We start from the raw sequence: 14,319 nt of genomic DNA, 5'->3' as shown, positions 1-14,319 counted from the left end.
ATCCGCGAATAAGGATACCCACAGCTTATAGGATTTTCACTAATGGGGGCTGTAGTGGATTATCTCATTTGTTTCAATACATAAAGCTATACTGTCTTCGACAAAGTTGCTGTACTGAGTTAGACCAACAAGCCTGTGCCATTGGATTCAGGTTAAATTGGGAACTACGCCGCTAGAGGCGCTTCACTTTTATGTTACTTATGACGATCGCTATAATATATGGATCATATTTGAAACATAGAATATTTCGTGATCCTGGCCATAGAGAAAGTTACTGTCTACAGCAAAGTTGTTCAGGTGACCAAGTCCTTTTGGATGGTGGCCATCTTAGTACAGAACTCTCTCACTACGCAGCGCTAGTGTGCATGTGCAATTCCTATATAAACTGTATCTCGAGAGCCTGGCCATATAGAAAGTTGCTGTTTTCAGCAAAGTTGTGCAGGTGATCAAGTCCTTTCGGATGGTGGCCATATTAGTTCAGAACTCTCTCACTACGCAGCGCTAGTGTGCATGTGCAATTCCTATATAAACTGTATCTCGAGAGCCTAGCCATATAGAAAGTTGCTGGTTGCAGCAAAGTTGTGCAGGTGATCAAGTCCTTTCGGATGATGGTCATATTAGTTCAGAACACGCTCACTACGCGGACGTTTCCGGACGTCATTTTGGAATCCAAGATGGTGGCCATTGGGTCAAGAAAAACTGTCAAATACCCTACAATATGGGTATTTTCGGATAGGGAACGACGTGTAGAGGCCGAAAATTGATGTCAGACGCCATTTTGGAATCCAAGATGGTTGTCATCGGTTCAGGAAAAACTGTCAAATACTCAACAACATGGGTATTTTCGGATAGGAGATGACGTGTAGAGACTGGAAATCGATGTCAGATGCCATTTTGTAATCCAAGATGGCGACCATAGGTTCAAGAAAACTGTCAAATACCCTACAATATGGATATTTTTGGAAGGAGACGACGTGTAGAGGCCGGAAATCGATGCCAGACGACATTTTGGGATCCAAGATGGTGGCCATCGGGTCAAGAAAAACTGTCAAATACTCTACAATATGAGTATTTCCGGAAAGGAAACAACGTGTAGAGGCCGGAAATCGATGCCAGATGCCATTTTGAAATCCAAGATGGCGGCCATCGGTTCAAGAAAAACTGTCAAATATCCTACAATGTGGGAATTTCCAAAAAAGGACGACGTGTAGAGTCCAGATATAGATTTCAGACGCTATTTTGGAATCCAATATGGCGGAAACATGTTTTCCATGGTCACCATAGCCGGTAGAACTCCAGACGAAACTAGAACCGCACTACCGTTCATACTGGTTACAACGCTCTGATGAGACAACAAAACCTTACCCCCAAGCTCCTCCCCTGATCCTATCCTTCGACAATGTACCTCTCTAACCTCGAGTAAGCCGCGAGTATTCGGCCCAACTCCTACTAGACATAGAATTAAGTGAATGTTGTTACAAACAAAGAACAATGAACTATCGGCTCCGTAAAGCTAACGCGATTGAGCCTTCCAAATAAACGAACTAGTTAAAAAAAACTTGATTTCCATAAATAAGGCTTACCAAGAATATTGCGTTTAATTTATTGTGTATAGCCATCACTGAGCAAGATCGCAACGTAACGTGGAAGATTCCTCAAAACAATAAAACGCTTTGATTTGTTTTGTTTTTTATTCTATCGTCAACTACAGATTTATTCCTGGACCCCTCTACAGTGAATATGGATGATATTTTCATCCACCACCTGGTGCGGCAGAAATCGAGTTAAAATAAATAAACTCTCCGAGGTCGAAAGTTGCTGCACATTGGACAGCAATGTTGAACGAAGTGCAAAAATGCAAGATTTGCTAAGGGAAGTCGAGACCCTTCTCACGGAGTGGAAGAACGAGAGTGACTAGAATGCATAAAACATGACAGCGCTGGTGGGTTCTTTGTTATCGAAAGAGAAAATAAAATGTGGAATAAATCTGTAGTTGACGATAGAAAAAACAAAACAAATCAAAGCGTTTTATTGTTTTGAGGAATTTTCCACGTTACGTTGCGATCTTGCTCAATGATACGCTATACACAATAAATTAAACGCAATATGCTTGGTAAGCCTTATTTATGGAAAACATGTTGCCGCCATATTGGATTCCAAAATAGCATCTGAAATGTATATCTGGCCTCCCTGGTCGTCCCTTTTCGGAAATTCCCACATTGTAGGATATTTGACAGTTTTTCTTAAAACCGATGGCCACCATCTTGGATTCCAAAATGGCATCTGACATCGATTTCCGGCCTTTACACGTCGTTCCCTGTCCGGAAATACCCATATTGTAGGGTATTTCACAGTTTTTCTTGAACCGCTGGCCGCCATCTTGCATTCCAAAATGGCATCTGACACCGATTTCCAGCCTCTACACGTCATCCTTTTTCCGGCTCCTGTTCTCACATTGCACAGCAACATCTTATATGGACAAGCTTTGAAAACATAACATATTAAGGAAGTTCATGTGCACACTAGCGCCGCGTAGTGTGAGAGTTCTGAAATAATATGACCATCATCCGAAAGGACTTAGTCACCTGAACAACTTTGCTCAAAACAGTTACCTTCTATATGACCAGGTTCTCGAGATACAGCTTATACAAGAAATTCACTTGCACACTAGCGCCACGTAGTGAACGTTATGAACTAATATGACCATCATTCGAAAGGACTTGATCACCTGCACAACTTTGCTGAAAACAGCAACTTTCTATATGGCCAGGCTCTCGAGATACAGTTTATATAGGAATTGCACATGCACACTAGCGCTGCGTAGTGAGAGAGTTCTGAACTAATATGACCATCATTCGAAAGGACTTGATCACCTGCACAACTTTGCTGAAAACAGCAACTTTCTATATGGCCAGGCTCTCGAGATACAGTTTATATAGGAATTGCACATGCACACTAGCGCTGCGTAGTGAGAGAGTTCTGTACTAAGATGGCCACCATCCGTAAGGACTTGGTCACCTGAACAACTTTGCTGCAAACAGTAACTTTCTATATAGCCAGGCTCTCGAGATACAGTTTATATAGGAATTGCACATGCACACTAGCGCTGCGTAGTGAGAGAGTTCTGTACTAAGATGGCCACCATCCGTAAGGACTTGGTCACCTGAACAACTTTGCTGAAGACAGTAACTTTCTATATGGCCAGGATCACGAAATATTCTATGTTTCAAATATGATCCATATATTATAGCGATCGTCATAAGTAACATAAAAGTGAAGCGCCTCTAGCGGCGTAGTTCCCAATTTAACCTGAATCCAATGGCACAGGCTTGTTGGTCTAACTCAGTACAGCAACTTTGTCGAAGACAGTATAGCTTTATGTATTGAAACAAATGAGATAATCCACTACAGCCCCCATTAGTGAAAATCCCATAAGCTGTGAGTATCCTTATTCGCGGTTCCTTATTCACGCCCCCGTTACCCCGGCAATAAGGATTCCTTACTGTATTTAGTTTTTATGGTTTTCATGGTTTGTAAACAATGGGCGTAACACGTTTTTATATTTTTTTTTATTTAGGCTCTTCTACACAACGTATCAAAACATCAGCGATGTATTTTTCTTCGTTTTTGAGTTACGATTTTTTGAAATCATCATGTTTAGAAATTTCGCTCATTACTCCAATACGACTAGATTACCCTGCGTCTCCATTGATACATATCGAATGTAACATGGTTACTTACTTATTTCAATTTCTGATCCTAGACTACCATGACATTCATAGAAACTTGAATCAAATTTATTGATTGCTTTTGCGTTATGTGTAAAAAATAATTATTACAGTGATTCATAGCATAGGAATTCAAATAGAATATATTTATATTAAATTTGGGTAGTACATCTTTCACGGACTGTTTGGAACTCCGTATCAAGTCCATATTTGGACTAGAATCAATGCTTTGATAAGACAATCTTATGGTTTCCAACTATGCACATTATTGGTTTGAAATAAAATTGATTTTTTTTTTATTTGTAGACATGCTTAAAGATACTTTTAAAGTTTCACAGAATGTTCTTCTTCTGAGAACGAGAATCGTTTCACAATAATTTAATTTTCATTTTCTGGCCTAAAACTATGATATGACTGTGTTCCGGAAATTAGTTTGACACGATTATAACGGGTTATAAGTTTTCTTTCCATCGCTTTATGATCTGCGTCTGAAAAAAAGCCGTAGTGCAGTTTTTGAATCGATTTTAGAAATTGCCCATGAATAAAGCTCTTTAGCAGTTGTAATGAGATGCCCCTGCAAACTTGCTTTAGCAGCATTTCGTTTCAAGACTCCTCCCAAAGCATCATATGGACCTTTACCGTGGCATGGGGCGAAAAAGTTCCACTCTGCATCTATACCAAAATCCTTTTTCATGTGGCACAAATTAAAAGCTGTCATCTTATTTTTGAACGGACTGCCTGATCCATCTGAGAAAAAGTGAATTTTCTCAAGGCTGGGTATCTTACTCTTGATGAAATTTATACAATTAACTACGAATAATCGAACTGAAACATGGTTGTACTTGGTAAACTCCGCGATTACAGTGAAACTAGTGAACATTAAATCTTTGGGTATGATCATCTCTATAATAAATAGCAAATGGATGTACAGTGCACTGTGCGTTTGCCCAATGATATCCTTGTACAGCGTTTTGTACAACAAATGGAAAGTTTTCAGAAAAAAATCACATATAATTATACATTGACATATTTCAAGTATTTACCTTGCTGTTCGACTTTGAAATTATGTGGTGATAAATCGGATAACTTTTCCAAAAACATGCATATAAACTCTTGAGTTTCCAACTCCACACACCAAAAAATTCTGAATTTTACTAGCGATGTAAACATCCATGCATGCAAACATTCATACATGTAAACTTTCTTTTCACGTAAACTAGCAGCTTGCAAGAAATGTTGCAAACAAAAGTGGACAGTTGAATATAATATATGGAATATTGCATTACATGTCTCATAAATTTACACGATCTATAATCTAAACTTGTATGATATATGACGCTCCATTTATGTGCATCATCGTGACGGAAATTTACACTACTTTTTTTAGCTGTGCACTAAATCCAGGTTGACGCCATTGTTTAAATTTTAAGGATTCCACATTTCCATCGGTCAGGATAGTAACCATTTCTGAAGTCAAATTTTGTATACCTACCTGCACAGCAAAAAAAAAAATTGATATCACGTCAAAGTGGATGCACTACAATCATGTCGAAAATATGGTGTAATATTACTTGCTAAAAAGGACAAAATTATCATTAATACAATGCATGAACTGACATTACGCTGCTTTTACTGCATTTATTTATTTATGTGGTCATAAAAATTACATGAAATTTTCGACATGATTGTAGTGCATCCACTTTGATGTGATATCAAAATTATTTTTTTGCTGTGTGGGGAACGTTCACACATTTTTAACCAACACTGTTCTGTGGGGTTGGTGCAAAAAATTAAAAAAAACAAGTCATGGTATGATTTCACATCAGCTGGAAGTGACTTTCTATCTTTAAGAGTTTTAAAAATTAATTAAACATGTTGGTGGTAAATACACACACAAACAGTATGTATGCCACTCGTTCCTGCCAGAATGCAATGCTTAGGGCGGTTACTTGCAAACATTGAAAACCCTATTTTAGTTGCGGGATATTGATCCTTTAAAATGACATAAACTTCTTGCAAATTACACAATACTAATCTTCGTTGTATATAAACCTTACCATCAACATTTTTTGCAATAACATAGTCGCGTTTTCCTGGACAGGCTCGGCTTATTTCGTCACTGGTATAGAAGTGGCAACACTGCTTGTTTGGTTGATACGTTCTCTTGTTATATGAAATTTTTGATCTTCATTTATAGAGTGTAATTTCTTCCAATAATTATATTTTATCACTTATTTGAACCGTGAGTAGCACTAATTTGCCGTTTTTGAATCAGTTATATGGGTGTTGTGCTAAAAATAAACAAATTAGCAACTTATATTGGATGGTATGATGCAACTGTTATAAAAAAAAGTCATAGTTTGTAGTGTTGTGGTGGTACTGACTGTAGCGTTGTCTGCTGCTGTTGCTGTTGCTGTATGGTTGGTTGTTTGCTCTGTGGCGCGAAAATAAATTGGACAGAACTTAGTGTATTGGTGCTGAAGTATTTCGGATAGTGCACACAAAGTGGTTCTATGTACTATGTACTTAGATGTGAAATACATGCTATTTTGTTAGACAGATTCAGCGAAAATCGAATGAACAGGCGTCTTGCACAATCTAGCCGTTGGTTCGTGCTCTGGTGTACTGGTGCTGAAGTAGTTCGATCAGTAGCACAGGCTGTGGTTTTGATAAAACTGATGAAATGCATGCTTGAATAGCTCTGGTTCATTAGGTAGATTTAGTGAAATTCTGAACGAACGGGCGTCGTACACAATCTCGCCGTTGGTTCGTGCTTTGGTGTATTGGTGCTGTAGTAGTTCGAATAGTAACACTCTGAGTGGTTCTGTTGCTTCTGGCAAGAGTGAAATCGGTTGCGTGCAAGCCTTGCATGCAAGTCTGAGTAACTCTGACTGGGTTAGCAGATTCAGCCAAATCTGAATGAACGGGCACCTCACACACTGATTACATGTGCAGTTTTGGAGTAGGAGCTAAGAGTTTCATAAACATTCATGCAGTAGTTCCATGTGTAGCATGTTAGCAACGATATCTAAATTTTTCAGAAAATATCCGTAACTGTTCTGTTGTACTGCCAGACTCAATTGTGGATGCTTTTTTGTGTTTTTAGCCATCTACTGATATACTGATTTATGAACTGTCGATTGAGTTTGTTGAATTGGTGTGTGTAACGTTTGTTTCGTTATTGCAGATATAGAGATTTTACCGCATTTGAGGTTATCCAGACGCTATCAATCACAGCTGTGATTATTCACTCGAACTTTGTTCAACTTCGTCACATTATTGTTGTGAACTATGCCGGATGAAACTAGCCGCGCCTGTTGTTCAGTGCGAATCATTGCATCGGAAGACTCGGCATTGCAAACCGAATGTCCCGCTTGCGACCGATCAGGTGTGACGGACCGTTTGATGGTCAAGTGTGACTCGTGTGAAATCTGGTATCACTCTATCTGCGTCGGGGTTGATGAGTCCGTGATGGATCGAAGCTTCTGTTGTACCCAGTGTCTACATCGTCATTCGCCTGTCTCCTCGCATGTCGGGAAATCATCGACCACTAGTGCCATTCAAGCAAGGGTCGAACTTCAAATGCAACGTATAGAGGAAGAGAAGCGGGTCCAGGAGAGGCTCATGCGGGAAATTGAGGAGCAGGAGAAGGCTTTACGAGAAAAATCGATGCAGCAAGAGCTTGAAAGCAAGCGGAAAGCGAATCAGCAACGGTGGGAATTGGAGAGGCAATTCATCGGCAGGAAGTACAACCTTCTGCAGTCCGTGAATGAAGGTGACGACAATGTGAGTGTGAGGAGCCTACGTAGTAATCGTAGCTCTAAAAGCACGGTTCATCGGTGGTTGGAAGACCAGAGAGAAACGATCATGGCAGCTTGTGCTGGGAACGTTGAAGTCCCAGTAGTTACCACATCGTATACTGGAACGATCCCGAAACGGACCACTGCAAGGAGCATAATTACCAGTAGGAACCCAACCACACCAGTCATAACAAGCATTTCATCGAGACAAGCACAGGTCAGGTATACAGATGAAAACTCACTGTACGACATCGCAGTAGGTGGAGTACCAGTCCCTGTCAGTGGCCAATTTTTCGAGGCGGTCGGCGCATCAGTTCCAGTATCAAACGTCGATACATTTCCGGCTCCCGTTCGTAATCCAATACCTGCATTCAGCGATTTGATCTCTCCACCAACTTCAAAACCAGAGGAACTTGCGAAGACTTTCTCCGAAATCTCGTCGAACGCAGTGATGGCCCAGAGGAAACTGGAGCAACAGATACTCGATTTGCAGCAACAGATGGACGATCTTCAACGGCAGTCAGCGAATCAACTTCGGTCCCAGCAGGATCGAGATATTCTGATGACTCAAATTCCAGCTGTAACTGATTCAAGTTCACACGGTAGGGTGGGAAGGTAGGTCAAGCCAGCTGTTAGATTCTTTTTCGGCAAATCAAGTGCCCACTCCACGATTCAGGGAACCATTGTTGAATTCGACCCCTGAAATAATCCCCCACAACTCCCACGTTAGAATAAGTAGTGCTTTGGGTACCGTTCTCTCATCAGCACCTTCCAGTGTGCCTCTACCACACCCCATAGTGACGACTATTCCTAGTTACCCTAATCCAATTCCATCTCCATGGGTTCCGCCAAGGATGCCAGTAGTTCCACCAAGGATGCCAGTAGTTCCACCAAACGTTCCGATATGTGGTCCGAATGCCCAGCAACTTGCTGCCCGGCATGTCGTGCCAAAGGAACTTCCTCACTTCGATGGTAATCCATTGGATTGGCCTTTGTTCTTCAGTAGCTACACAAACTCAACCCAAATGTGTGGCTACACTGATGCAGAGAATTTGATGCGGTTACAGCGTTGCTTGAAGGGCAATGCTCTTAGTGCGGTGAGCTATCAACTTCTGCATCCATCTTCCGTCCCGCAAGTAATGGAAACTTTGCGAACATTGTACGGTCGGCCGGAGTTGGTCGTGAACATTCTTCTCACTAAAGTTCGATCCACTCCCGCACCAAGGGCTGACAAATTGGAGAGTATTATCAGCTTCGGTCTCGTAGTGCAGAATCTTTGTGGTCATCTGTGCTCGTTGGGTATGGAGAACCATCTGTCAAACCCGACTCTGTTGCAAGAGCTGGTGGCAGCTTCGAAGTCGGAGAAACCGAAAGGGAAAGAAAAGGGTTTCCTAAACACTCATGCGGATGATGGTGATAGAGTAAAGGTGCAAGGTGAATGGAAGCACAACGTCAACACTGTGGAAAAAGGTCCAGTTCAGCCGAAACCATGTCCAGTGTGTCAGAAGAATGGCCATAAGCGGAAAGAGTGCTACAAGTTTCAGAAGAGCAACATCGATGAGCGTTGGAAATTGGTCCAGCAGCTACATCTGTGTCGACGCTGTTTGGCATCCCATGGAAAATGGCCCTGCAAGGCACCGTTATGTGGACAGAATGGCTGCGAATTAAAGCACCATAGTCTGTTGCATTCAGAAAAGGCGGAGACTCCAGCAACCAAAGACATCTCTTCTCAATCAACTGCGAAGGTGAATGTGCACCGTCAAGGCTCGCGGTCTACTCTCTTCCGGATTGTGCCAGTGCAGTTGTACGGTAAGGACTCATCAATCGACATATTAGCTTTCTTGGATGACGGGTCGTCGTTTACGTTGATGGAGCAAGAAGTTGCGGATCAGCTCGGAATCGACGGTGTGATTGAACCCCTTTGCCTTCAGTGGACAAACAATGTTACACGCACGGAATCGGAATCCAAGGTAGTACAGTTGGGAATCTCCAGTATTAGCGGTGACAAGCGATATATGTTAGAGCGAGTAAGAACGGTTGAAAGTCTCGGGCTACCTCCACAATCTCTTCACTTCGAACAAATGGAACAAAAATTTCCATATCTTCGGGGGCTACCAGTGAACAGCTACAGCGGAGCAGTTCCACGTATCCTGATTGGCTTAGACAATACCGACTTGATGGTGACACTGAAGAAGCGGATCGGCAAACCTCTGGAGCCAGTTGCGACGAAAACGAAGCTAGGTTGGACAGTCTATGGGAACGTGGAAGGCCTTGATGATCCACCAGAACATCGCCTTCTGCACGTTTGCTCGGGATCAACCGATCGTGAACTACATGATCTCGTCGAGGAGTTCTTCACCGTTGAAAGTACTGGTGTGAAGGTCGCACCGATAGTCGAAGCAGATGATGATCGTCGGGCACGGGAAATCATGGAGAAAACCACGATTCGTACACCATCTGGGAGATTTGAAACGGGTTTGTTATGGCGTTATGACTGCATCGAGTTTCCCGAAAGCCGCCCGATGGCAGAGCGGCGGCTTAAGTGTCTCGAGCGTAAACTGACTGCAGATGCGGAACTTTACAACAAAGTGAAGTTACACATCGCTGACCTGGAGGCCAAAGGATACATCCATAAGGCGACACCGGAGGAACTGGCGAACTTTGATCCGCGGAGAACCTGGTTCCTTCCGTTGGGATTGGTTATCAACCCAAACAAACCAGGAAAGATCCGTATGGTGTGGGATGCGGCAGCGAAGGTGGAAGGCGTGTCATTAAACTCCATGCTTCTGAAAGGACCCGATCTTCTAACATCCCTCAAGTCAGTTCTACACCGTTTCCGACAGCGGCAGGTAGCTGTGGTAGGGGATGTTAGGGAAATGTTTTTCCAACTTCTCATTCGCGCCTGGGATCGTCAATCGCAATGCTTTGTATGGCATGATGATTCATCACTACCAGTCGAAGTCTACGTGATCGATGTTGCCACTTTCGGTTCAACAGTACGTAAAGAACCGGAATGCTGAGGAGAACAGAACAGAATTTCCAGAAGCCGTCGAAGCAATAGTCAACAACCACTACGTCGATGACTACCTCGACAGTAGGGACACCGAAGAAGAGGCAATCCGAATAGCGTCAGAGGTTAAGCAAGTTCATGCAAAGGCTGGGTTCGAGCTCCGTAACTGGTTGTCGAATTCGGAAGAAGTTGTTCGACGGGTCGGGGAAAGCTCTGCAAGCGAATGCAAAAGCTTCGCGACGGACAAGTCTACAGGGATCGAAAGAGTCCTCGGCATGCGATGGCAGCCCATCAACGACGAATTCACATTCAGACTTTGCTTGCGGGAAGACGTCGCGCAGTTGTTGAGTGGCGATATGATTCCGACCAAGCGAGAAGTTCTTCGAGTCGTCATGAGCGTCTTTGATCCACTGGGACTAGTAGCAGCATACGTTGTTCACGGGAAGTGTTTGGTGCAAGACATATGGAGAAGCAAGATAGCATGGGATCAGCGAATTCCAAAGGAAATCTGCAGTCGATGGCGTCAGTGGGTGCAAGCACTTAAAGGAATGGATCGAGAAACAGTGCCGCGATGCTACTTCCCAGGATACAGCAGTGCCGGCTTAGACAACATAGAATTACATGTCTTCGTGGATGCAAGTCTGGTGGCATTTTCTTGCGTGGCATACTTTCGCATCATCGATGAAGGACAAGTACGCTGCGCATTGGTGGCAGCAAAGTCCAAGGTAGCCCCGTTGAAACCACTGTCCATTCCACGGCTGGAACTGCAAGCGGCAGTTCTTGGAAGTCGCCTAATGAAGTCTGTTCAAGAGAGCCACACCTTACCTATACGACGTCGAATGATCTGGAGCGATTCAAGCACGGTATTATCTTGGATCCAGTCGGACCAACGTAGATATCGACAGTTCGTTGCAGTGAGAGTCGGTGAAATCCTGAGCGAAACCTGTGTGGGCGAATGTCGGAAAGTTCCTGGAAAGCTGAACGTGGCTGACGAGGCGACAAAATGGGGAAAAGGTCCATGCTTCAAAAACGGTTCTCGGTGGTTTACGGGTCCGAAGTTCCTCTACAAGGCTGAATCGGAATGGCCAGGCAACGAGCTACCAGAACCGAACATACCAGAGGAATTACGAACCGTCCACGCACATCATCGTGAAATCACCGAACCATTGATCGACTACAGACGTTTCTCCAAGTGGGAAAGACTCCAGCGAGCAACCGCGTACATGCTCCGCTTCTGTGCTAACTGTTCCGGAAAGGTGCGTGGAGATCCAACAGAAGCCGGTGAATATTTGTCTCAGGAAGAGCTGCAGTCCGCGGAGGAAACACTCTTTCGCTGGATACAAATGGAAACGTACCCCGACGAAATGATCGCAGTCGAAGAACAGCATCAACGATTTCTGGAACAAGCCCCCAGACTCGAGAGAACCAGTCCACTTTGCAAGTTGTCTCCGATGTTGGACGAGGCAGGAATGCTGCGGATGGATGGGCGTATTGGTGCCGCTCATTATGCACCGTACGCCGTTAGATTTTCGGTTATTCTGCCGAAAAACCACTACGTCACCGGCCTTATCTTGAACTGGTATCATCGACAATACGGTCACGGCAACTCTGAGACTGTGGTGAACGAGGTGAGACAGAGGTTCCATGTCTCCAGTTTGCGGAATGCGGTCCGGAAAGTAGCAAAGACGTGCAAATGGTGCGTCGTTGGAAAGGCAACTCCTCAACCTCCTCGTATGGCATCGCTTCCAGAATGCAGGCTAGCAGCGTACATTCGACCGTTCACCTTCGTGGGTGTGGATTATTGTGGACCGTTTCTTATCCGGATTGGCAGAGCAAGTGCCAAGAGATGGGTGGCTCTGTTTGTTTGCCAGACGGTATGAGCCATCCACCTTGAAGTAGCAAACTCATTGTCTACAGTATCCTGCAAAATGGCGGTGAGGCGGTTTATTGCTCGCAGAGGTGCTCCGCAAGAGATCTATAGTGATCAGGGCACGAACTTTCAAGGTGCAAACAACGATTTGAAGCGGAAGATAGCACAAATCAACATTTCATTGGCAAATACCTTCACCAATCGGAATACGTCGTGGCGGTTCAATCCACCGTCAGCCCCACACATGGGTGGATCGTGGGAACGCTTAGTTCGGTCCGTCAAGGTCGGTCTAGGCACTCTCTCTACCTCCAGAAACCCGGACGAGGAATCCTTTTGCACTATATTGGTCGAAGTAGAAGCGATGGTCAACTCCAGGCCATTGACGTACGTTCCCGTGAGCGCAGAACATGAGGAAGCTCTGACTCCCAACCATTTTCTGATGTTGAGTTCCAGTGGTGTCGTACAACCAGCAAAGCAGCTTGTGGACGTTGCAACTACACTCCGAACCAACTGGGGACACGTTCAGGCTTGTTTGGACAGGTTTTGGACAAGGTGGATTAGGGAATACCTCCCTACCCTCAGTCGCCGCACAAAGTGGTTCATCGAAGTCAAACCAGTGCAAGCGGGAGATTTGGTGATCGTCATGGATGAAGCTATACGGAACAGCTGGATTCGTGGCAGGGTCCTCAAGACACATCCAGGGAAAGATGGAAGGATTCGAAGCGTTGATGTGAAGACAGGCAGTGGCGTGTTCCGGCGACCAGTAACAAAGCTGGCAGTGTTGGACGTGATGGATGGAGGTATAGCTGATGGAAGTCTGCAGCAATACGGGTCGGGAGATGTTCGCGACAGTCCTCACCTTGCAAGCACACACCTTGCACCGTCGATCCGTAACGTTAGGCATTGAATACGGATAACGGATAGCTTTGACGTTGATGTAAACCTTCAATCCGGACAAAGAGCACAAGCGGACAATGACTGTTTACAAGTGAACAAAGACACAAAGTAGACGAATTAAAATGTGCGTTCACAAAACTTTATCCTAAATTGTATTATTAAAATTCTAGTTTACGAAGTTAAAATTACTTATATTAATTGAATTGCAGGTAAACTTATATTATATTTGATTAATTAAACTTATAATCTAATGTACAATACGATAAAATTTAGACACCAACAGCAAACACAAACAATCAGCTACGACGTGAATTCTTAAATATTAATGGACTAAAATCTGTAAGTTTCATGCAAATTATTATTATAATCTAGCTAATAAAAATCACAATTTGTAGCTTAAAGCTTACTCTACGGAAAAACCAGAGTTTGCTAAAAAGAGGTCCGAAAAACCAAGTGGAATTCACACCAGTGGCAACAACTGATATACTGATTTATGAACTGTCGATTGAGTTTGTTGAATTGGTGTGTGTAACGTTTGTTTCGTTATTGCAGCTGTGTATTTTTGGTTACCACCAGCGATTGATTTTGGGTCTGTTGTTGTTGTTTTAAACTCGCACTGATGGAAGGTGGAGACAGCATATGTGTCGAATGTAAAAAAGTTGAGAAAGATGCTAATAAATTGGTTACTTGCATGTACTGTTTCTCTGAGGCCGAAATCTCGTTGGTAATGCAGCCCGGCGTATAAAAGACAGGATGTATTTCTGCTCGCATAACTGTTCCAGTATTTACCAACGAATCACTGAAATGCAAAATCAATAATCCTCAATAGTTGATACGCTAGCCGCTGAACTTAAGGGAGCAGTTTGTAATGCTGTCTCCCAGGAAATGAAGACTGTTAGGTGCGAAGTACAGCAGATAACAACTGCTATTGAAAAATCTCAGCAATTCCTTTCTGACAAATTTGATGCCATTGTAACTGATTTTCAAGAGTTGAAGAAAGAAAACGAGCATTTA

At 43.4% G+C, this 14,319-nt stretch overlaps 1 protein-coding gene across 1 annotated transcript; it reads left to right on the top strand.

The window, feature by feature from the left end:
* Positions 1-7,019: 7,019 nt before the first annotated feature.
* LOC135712358 (uncharacterized) lies at positions 7,020-12,418 on the top strand. The gene is made up of 3 exons (XM_065235348.1): positions 7,020-8,143; positions 8,382-10,386; positions 10,526-12,418. Exons 1-3 carry the CDS (start codon positions 7,020-7,022, stop codon positions 12,416-12,418), a joined length of 5,022 nt encoding a protein of 1,673 aa, XP_065091420.1.
* The last annotated feature ends 1,901 nt before the right edge of the window (positions 12,419-14,319 follow it).

Source organism: Ochlerotatus camptorhynchus, unplaced genomic scaffold (genome assembly GCF_037179485.1).
Source record: "Ochlerotatus camptorhynchus isolate MF236.1 unplaced genomic scaffold, CSIRO-AGI_Acam_v1.1 ptg000472l, whole genome shotgun sequence".
Lineage (NCBI taxonomy): Eukaryota > Metazoa > Arthropoda > Insecta > Diptera > Culicidae > Ochlerotatus > Ochlerotatus camptorhynchus.
The sequence above is the reverse complement of the archived record's forward strand: the minus strand, read 5'-3'. Positions and strand labels throughout refer to the sequence as shown.

What these genes read in the sequence shown, in the direction of transcription:
- LOC135712358 (XM_065235348.1), top strand. Translation starts at nt 7,020, where the DNA reads ATGCCGGATGAAACTAGCCGCGCCTGTTGTTCAGTGCGAATCATTGCA. An exon ending in TCACACGGTAGGGTGGGAAG is followed by an intron (nt 8,144 to 8,381) that starts GTAGGTCAAGCC and finishes GGTTCCGCCAAG; the next exon opens with GATGCCAGTAGTTCCACCAA. An exon ending in GACAGCGGCAGGTAGCTGTG is followed by an intron (nt 10,387 to 10,525) that starts GTAGGGGATGTT and finishes TCGGTTCAACAG; the next exon opens with TACGTAAAGAACCGGAATGC.